Source organism: Amborella trichopoda, chromosome 9 (assembly GCF_054954075.1).
Source record: "Amborella trichopoda isolate Santa Cruz 75 chromosome 9, AtrichopodaSantaCruz75HAP2 v2.0, whole genome shotgun sequence".
Taxonomy (NCBI): domain Eukaryota; kingdom Viridiplantae; phylum Streptophyta; class Magnoliopsida; order Amborellales; family Amborellaceae; genus Amborella; species Amborella trichopoda.
The window spans coordinates 32,971,526-32,980,550 of NC_142344.1; the positions used below are offsets into that span (position 1 = coordinate 32,971,526).

At 35.6% G+C, this 9,025-nt stretch overlaps 1 protein-coding gene across 1 annotated transcript; it reads left to right on the plus strand.

The window, feature by feature from the left end:
• Positions 1-156: 156 nt before the first annotated feature.
• Positions 157-642, plus strand: LOC18426540 (uncharacterized). Its single transcript, XM_006833186.4, has one exon. It carries the CDS (start codon positions 157-159, stop codon positions 640-642), a length of 486 nt encoding a protein of 161 aa, XP_006833249.2.
• Positions 643-9,025: the final 8,383 nt, after the last annotated feature.

Here is a 9,025-nt window from a genome sequence, read left to right on the forward strand (position 1 = left end):
AGTTAAAAATCCATGGCCTTTTCATCTCGTCTCTCTTTGAAACATGGGCTTCCTTCTTCACTCTCTTTAAAACACTAACCCTCCGCCTCTGAATCTTAAATTTCAAGTGCCTCTCTCTCTCTAAAACCTTTCTTCTCTCTAGAACACAAACCTGCGATGGGTAACTGTGTGCTTGTACCTCAAGCCACGAGACCCCTCATGCTGGAGGCAGAGGAGGAAAACATAGTGAGAATCGCCAAAAAAGATGGTAAGATCCTTGAATACAGAGCTCCCCTTGTCGTTGAACAAGTCCTAACCACTTTCGAAGGTCAGGCGCTGTATACTTCAGGGATTTCTTCGGATTCTCTCTCTAACGACTATCGGCTAAAACCTGGACAACCCTATTACCTCATGCCCAACAAAACGGTTGAAGAACCTGCTTCGACCGAAGAGCAAGGTTTAGAGAGAGAAAGTGGTGGCGTGGTTAGAGTTAAGGTGGTTATAACGAAGCAGCAGCTCCAAGAGCTCTTGGCTAAGAGTATTTCAGTTGCTGATGTGATTTCCAGTTTGAGGAACATGGAGGACGGCTCAAACAGAGGTCATTCTCGAGGGTGGAGGCCATGTTTAGAGACCATACATGAAGATGGGGGTGTTTTTAGTTAAGTCGAAAGCTTGCCCTCTTTCAGGGCTGAAAAGAATATATTTTTATTTTTAGTTAGTGAAGTGAAGTGCTAAAACAACGTAATATAGAGCGAGAAGACCAATTTCGGTTTCCTTTTCGGGTCTGCCGTTTAGTTTTTTTGGTTGGTTGTTATCAACTTTTCCATGCTCTTTTGTTTTACGTCTTTCTTGGGCGTAGTGGAAATAGGGGGAAATGGGTTTAACTCTAGGCCGGTATTAAGACTCAAAATCAACTATGAAAGATGGAAATCGATAGTGGATAAATAATTCACTATTCAGAAAAAAGGTGGCTTTTTGTTATCGACTATGAAAGATGGAATTCGATAGTGGATAAATAATTCAATATTCAGAAAAAAGGTGGCTTTTTGTTTTTTGCATTTTATTGAATCGCAGGTTTTCTACTCGCCAAGAGAAATAAATCGTTTTTTCGTTAATTTTATTAACCATGGAAATCATTAACCCGATAAGTTACATATTCGGAGTACAATGAAGAGAAGGATGTGACCACCAAAGAAGATTGATGTGCACGAGCCTTAGCATGGCAATCTGCTTCGAAAGCTCAAAGGAGCCACGAGATAAAAAATGAAAAATTTCATCAAGCAGGGATGTCAATCTCCATGGCGGCTTCATCTCTCTTTTAGCCCATGCACTGCAAATAATTGCAATCCTTCCGATAGTCTCTGCTTTATTTATTGTCAATAAAATGTTCCCTCTGTTATCGTGAATAACTTCACGAAAACCAGCAGGACCGGGATTCCAGAAGTAGATGCCATCAAAATTGTGTTTTGAGGCATCCTGTGGTTGTGGAATCCATGTTGCTTCTCTACTAGAGGATCGATTATGAAGATTTACATGATTTTGAATAATCTGATTTCTAATAATGAAGGTGCAATCCTTATTTGTGGAAAGCCAATCAGCCGTCATAGCAAGGATGTTTGTTTTCCAAACACTTCTGCTACACTCCTTCCAAATATTCCACATCACAAATACCCAAAGAGCTTTCCATTACATTGTCCCCACCTTTTTAATTCTGGGTTCATCCATTATCGAAGCACAGCCCTCATTGATTGAGGAATAACGATCCGTAATTTGGTTAGTTGTCTGCACCAACTCCAAATCTCCTGTGAAAAAGAGAAATGAAAAAGGATATGGTCCACAGATTCATTATCCCTTTAGCATAGTTGACGAACATTTGGTAAGATGAAGCCTCTCTTTCTTAGATTATCCATAGTCGGTAACTTCTTTTGGCTTGATACCCAGATAAATAATTGAACCTTCAAAGGGACTCTGAGGTGCCATATTGCTGCTAAGCTTGGGTCAATGATTCTTCGTCTCTCCTTATAAAGAAATTTGCTAGTAGATTTTACTAAAAAGTCCACATGGATCAGCTCTAAAATAATAAATTCGTCTTTATAGAAATAGACCACACATAGTTAATAGAAAAAGCTTCACTCAAATCCTTCACAGAGGCCAGAGGGTTGAGGGCTTTGGGGAACAATTCAGGGAAGGAATAGTGAAGGGGAGTGTTGCCCAATCATTTGTCCAACCAAAATAGGTCGGCTCAAGTAAATAGGCCTACAATAGACTATGCCACCAAATACCAGAAAGCGAAGGCCTAGATCTTGAGCTATTAATCAGACAACTTAACATATCGATCCCATATTTTGCTCTGAGAACTTCACACCATCTTAACATATCCATCCCATATTTTGCTCTGAGAACTTCACACCATATGCCTTTCTATTGGGAATGAGAACCCTAGATCTTGGACTTTTAATCAGACAACCTAACATATCCATCCCATATTTTGCTTTGAGAACTTCACACCATAAACCTTTCTATTGGGAATGAGAACAGCAATGAGAACGACACACCATTTAGTCATGAGACTAATATTTATTAGCTTCAATCTTTCGATTCCCAAACCACCATCTTTCATTGATGCCCAAACTCTCTCTCTCTCTCTAACTTGCCATGTTGGTAGTCCGATATATAGACCCAAAGTTAATCTGCTCCTCTTTGGTAAAAATAGAGGAGCAAAACTGGGCTGTAATTTTCAAATTTAAAGGGAAAATTATAGATACCCCTTGACCCTACAAGGTGAAAGTTGGATGCACAATGTCCAATTACAAACAAATAACTCTTGAAACTAATAAATAAAAGAAAAGAAATACGGTTCTCACTAGCTACCACAATTGAATACAATTCCTTAAATCAAAATCTTAACTCAATGCTTTATGTGAATAGAAGAACTCAACACAATAAAGAAATTTAAATATTTAAAATTATTAGAGATTACCTCAACCGAACTTAGTACAACCCATGTCAAGTCTCCTCCTTTTGATGGTGCTCGAGATCTATGATCAGTCTCTTAATTCTTCTACTTTTGAGAAACCCTGTCAATGGCATATGGATCTTGATATAGAACCAACTACCTAAAGCCTCACTGCCTTAGTCTTCTACAAGTTTCTTGGCTTGATCTTTTGAGAGAGATGAGAGATAGAAATCAAAGAGAGAGGGAAAGATCTACTAGCAAGGGGATGCTCCCCTTTGCTATCCAAAAATCAAGAACCAATCCCAAGCTAAGTAGTGCCCCTTCGAACCCATTGGAGAGATAAAGAGAAGATAGTTTGGGCATGCCCTCTTGGGAATTGAAAGAGAGTAGTCTAGGTTGGGGTGTGTCCCCCTCTTGAAACCTAGGAAGAGAGATGAAGCCCTAGGTTGGAGTGTGCCCCTTTTAGAATTATTGGACTTAGATAACTTCCTATGTTGGGGCATCCCCCTCTAGAGACTTGAGAGAGAGAGAGAGAGAGAGAGAGAGAGATAATTCTTAATGAGAGAAGAGAGAAAAGGTGTAGAAATTTATGAGGTGAGAGAGCCTCCTTTTATAGATTTTTTATGCCTTAGAGTTTGTCATAATTCGTATGACAAAATCATGATTGTCGATCTAGAGAGACTTGTGGGGTCAAGGGAAAAATTATAGATACCTTTTGACCCTACAAGTCTATAAATTTTCAAAATTCACTATATAAAATGTTCACACAAGCTCTCATAAGGCCTTGAAAGGCCATATAAATCTAACATATCCCACTTGGCCTTTGGAGGCTTTATAATCTCTCATTCTCACATTGTCTTCCCCCCAATTACAATCTATCTCTCAATCATTTTTCTCTTATTCTCTCTTATTACATTAATCATGGATTTTGCCATCAATCCTTTCACAAAGGATTTATGGAGGTAACACCTCTTTCTCTTTGCTGCTCGGATCTCATCCCGATCATTACATGTTGTCGCAGAAGATTATCACGTACCCTCTTCGCATGGGGTTGTATCTTCAAGGGCTTAAAGCAGTTCTTCAAACAAGCTGCTCCCTTTTGTAGCCATACAACTTGCGTTACACATCCGAGTTCCATGGGTGAACAGCAGTATGTTGTTCCAATTGGATCGTCAAACACAAGCAGGTGCTCCCACTAGAATATTAAGTTCATCTGGATCTTTCATAATATGATACTTATATATCTGAATATTCAAGTACCTAAAGATAATCGTGGGATTGTTAACAACACCTACTCAAACATAACACGTAAGAAATATTATCTAACTATTCATATGCATATGTCATGAGCTAGTATAGTAAGTCTCTAGTAACTCAACGCCCGTTTAGCGTCACAATATGCCAAACCTTCCTGCAGTACAAAGGTTCAGCCACGCTAGTTTTCTTAGTAGTATACCTATACAAACCAAGTTATCTAACCCACATAGTACACTTCAAGCAGACCTAGCAAGATGACCATCCTTTGACATACCCTATGATTCAAGGCCTTAGATAATCGAGGACTCTAAAGAACTCAAAATTAGGTCACATAATCAATACTATCAAAATATGAGTCAAGACATGTGGGTATTTGAAAACAGTGCATAGATTAATAACACATTTTCACATGTGTAAAAAATACTTTCAAGACCCAATATTTTTCCTTATATAAAATACTCTTGACTTGATATACTTTTTTAAATAATTAGAAAATAACATAGTGGTTTAAAATGATTGTTCTTAAATACTTAGTGGACCTCACAAGACTCTGAGGTTTTTTCAAAACCATATCCATAGACTTAAGTTTTTTTATAAATGATCCAATTTAAATTTAAATACATGTTTAGTCTTCATAAATCGCTTTTATTGTCATGTTTATAGCTACAAAACAAATAATAAAGTCCATCTTACAATTTTATCCAAAATAAAGGATGACTAAATAATGGTTACCAAGACCTAACAAAACACTTCTTATTGGCAAATATGGAGACTTTATCATGAGATCGTCATCACATGCAATACATCAGATTGCTGAACATTATTGGGAGGATGGTCACAAATACCGCGTTCCATCGGAACACTCCCTTCGTGCTTACATATTTGAATGAGCCACATCCATCTCTTGTGTTTCATACTTAGGCTCATAGTCCTTGATCAAACCACATCTCCATGTGTATCACTACCTTAAGTAGTTCTTACAAGCACAATGAGGTACTAAAACACAGGGTATTTAAAAAATAGTTTTTTCAAACTTGTTGGCACTTATTTCCTAATATCCATACACTCCATACATATTCATAAACAAACAATCAAAACATAGTCAAAGATGTAAAAAACAAAAAATTGAATCATCTTTCTCTATATGACCTTACCATGTAATGTGAGATAGATTTCATACATCTAAATTATGTAGTGTGGTACCTAAGCTTTTTTTATTCTTTGATTTTACTTGCTAACGAACTTTTATTAACTTGGAAGAGCACACAACTGATGAAGAAACACTTGGTCATCATCTTTTTAAATGTTGATGAAGCATTGACCACTTCGGCTTTTTAATTCTCCCATACACATAAAAAAATATTCTTCTTCATCCCATCATTCCAAAGATCACAAATTTAATTTTGCCGCTGATCTTTAGAGTTTCCATGCTGCCACTAAGTCTCTCTATATATCCATTCATTACAAAAAAACCAAGATATTTTCACATGCATTGTGTTTCTTCTATAGTATGCAATTCACAGATTGAATACTTCTTTACATAGAGTGCCATATCATAACAACCTTGTATTATCTCTCTCTGAAGTTTTACTTGTTATAAACTATACTCATGACATACTATGATACTTTTGAATGTGCCCTAAAAGGCTTCCATTACGAGGAATACAATCTTTCAATTTATTGCAGAATAGAACATGACCAGCCCATGATAAAATTATGATATCTCTCAACTCATAAAGAGTTTACCTTTGAAACTGTTTAGCCTTTAAATAGACTCAAAAATACAAAATAGCGCTCAGTTCCATCCCTAAATCACAACATTTAGTGAGTCTATGATTTAGTGACATTCACATCACAATACAATTTTCTCAACAGAAAATTAGGTTACGCACACCTCCCAATAAAATAATTGTTCCTCTCAATCCACAAAATATTTCTCCTATAACTTTTTTATGTTGAAAATTAGACTCAAAACTAAAGCATAACATCATGGTATGAATCCCAAATAATATTTTTCTTCATAGAAATAAATAAGTAACATTTACATCACAAATATATCATACTGCAAAATTCTAGAATGAACACTACCTAGTAAAATTGATTTTCCTCTCCATCCTCATAGAGTTTTCCTTTCAAACCTATATTAATTGAAAGTAAACATAGAAGGACAACAAATATGTCTCTACAGGCCTGATATTAATTTGTTAAGTAGGCTTAAAGAATATACATACTCACATCTAAATGAATACATATTCACATCTCAAAAAAAGCACACTAAATTGCAGAAAATTCAGGATTTCCTCTCTCCAATCCAAAATTTTTATTCCTTATTTCCCATGGATATATCTCTCCTAAATAATTTTTATTAGAAACTAGACTAAAAATGACATTCTATAAACTTGGTGTGAGTCTTAAAACATTTTGTTAAGAATATAAATAAAATCATGACTTCCAAGTCATTGAAATAAAGTTATTGCAAAAAACTGCACTTACACACTCTTCAATAAAATAAGCATATCTTTTAAACCACAATGGTTTTCTTCATGAAACTATTTCTTGTTTGAAGACTCAATTTGATGAGTCAGAGTCAAATTTCAGCTAAAACTAAATTTATATTTTAAGTGGAAAAATTTATGGAACGCAATAGACAATTATTGAATTTTGAAAAGTCAAAACTGACACCCTTCATTGATGAGTCCATAACTCTCAATTCCCTTAGCTTCTCCTATTGCAATTTTGTAGGTAGATCAGACTCTAAAAAATACATAATATCATTGACATATTCATGAGATAAATACTTCATTATCTTCTTCATATCACTACTCTACAATAGCACACAATATTTCATTCTGCAGAGTACCTTTTTAGTGTTTGAACATAAGATAAATACTTCATTATCTTCTTTATATCACTACTCCACAGTAGCACACAATACCCCAATCTACAGAGTGCCTTTTCGATGCTGAACATGCCAATAATTCTTCCGAAGGTGTATCACTTGACCACAAAAGTCCTTGGCTTTCTTATATCTCATTTCAACTCATCAAAAGTAGTGAAATAAATGAAATAGGACATCAAGTAGATCTAGCACTGATACCAATGAAAGTTGGACTTTGGTGATCAACTACTGTTATATAAATTAAAATGTTTCTTATTTTTTCTTATTCTTACACCGGCAAGACCACTCACAATATCTAATTACAAACAAATAACTCTTGAAACAAATAAATACGGTTCTTACTTGCTACCTGACACAATATAAAATATATCTGCAAATAACACTGATAAAAATAACAGCGTTTAATAGAGAAATAAAAATGAGATAGGAATCACAAGAAAAAAGAACAAAAACACATAGATACAAGTATTCTGACACGGGCCTATAAACACAAGAGAAGAACAAAGGGACTTCTCTCTACAAGAAACATGTTCTTTATTCTTTAGAATTCAAATCTCCCAATTACAATTCACGTGCTCCTTTTGAAGGAGTTTGCCTTCACCAAAATGAAAATTCCATGCCCTTTTCCTAAAAGATACATTTATCTCGTTGCCAAAAGATAAAATTATAAACCATGGACTCTTTTATCCCTTTACAAAAAGCCTTGACTAAAAAGACAAGATTCACCTTCTAAAACAACGCACTTAGTCTTCATCTTGATGATGATAAGTCTATTGAGAAGAAAAACTCGACTTTTCCACACTAATCCCAAAAGCCTATAGTAATCTTTCCAAAAAACTTCATCTTTTTCTAAAACCTAATCTATTCCTACAAAATAAAAGATCGTCACCATCTTAAAACAAAAGGAGCCTACCAACCAAAGAGCACCAAAACAATACTTGTCGTATAGATTTATCACAAAAAGATTATTTATTTTAAATAAATGGACTCACTGACAATTAAATAAATAGATTTATTCAAACTAACTTAAAAATTTTATTTCTAATAATCAACCCTAATAAATAAATAAATAAACCTACCTATATCCCTAAAAATAAAATTTTAAAAATTAAATTAAATTTTTGTAGCCACCAAAATTTGAACTGCATCACTACCAGTATTGAATACACTTATTTAAATCATAACCTTAACTCATTACTTTATGGGAATAGAAGAGCTCAACACAAAAATAAAATTTAAAGAAGTAAGATTGCCGGAGAGTACCTCAACTGGGCTTTAGTACACCCCATGTCGAGTCTCTTCTTTCCGATGGTACTCGAGATCTATAATCGGTCTCTTGATTCTTGTACTCAATAACATATGAATCCTGATCTATAACCAACTACCTAAGACCTCAATGCCTTAGTCTTACTCAAGCCAAGGGGCTTGATCTTTAGAGAGAGATGAGAGATAGAAATCAAAGAGAGAGAGAGAGATCTACTAGCAAGGGGATGCTCCCCTTTGCTACCCACATATCAAGAACCAATCCCAAGCGAGGTGGTGCCCGTTAGAACCTACAAGAGAGATAGAGAGAAGATAACATGGGTGTGCCCCCTTGGGTATTCAAAGAGAGTAGTTTACGTTGGGGCATGTCCCACTTTTGAAACTTAGGGAGAGAGAGATGAAGGCTAAGGTTGAGCGTGCAACCTTTAGAATTCTTGGAGAGAGATGGCTTCCTAGGTTGGGGCGTACCCCTCTTGAGACTTGAGAGAGAGATAATTCATAAAGAGAGAAGAGAAAAGAGGTGTAGAGATTTAGGAGATGGGAGAGCCTCATTTTATAGATTTTCTATGCCTTAGAGTTTGATATAATTCGTAGGAGCAAATCTTGATTGTTGATCTAGGCAGACTTATGACGTTAGAGATGTGAGTCATCCATTCGTTTGATCCACCATT

Excerpts from the sequence above, each read along its gene's own strand:
- LOC18426540 (XM_006833186.4), top strand. The coding sequence starts at position 157 with ATGGGTAACTGTGTGCTTGTACCTCAAGCCACGAGACCCCTCATGCTG.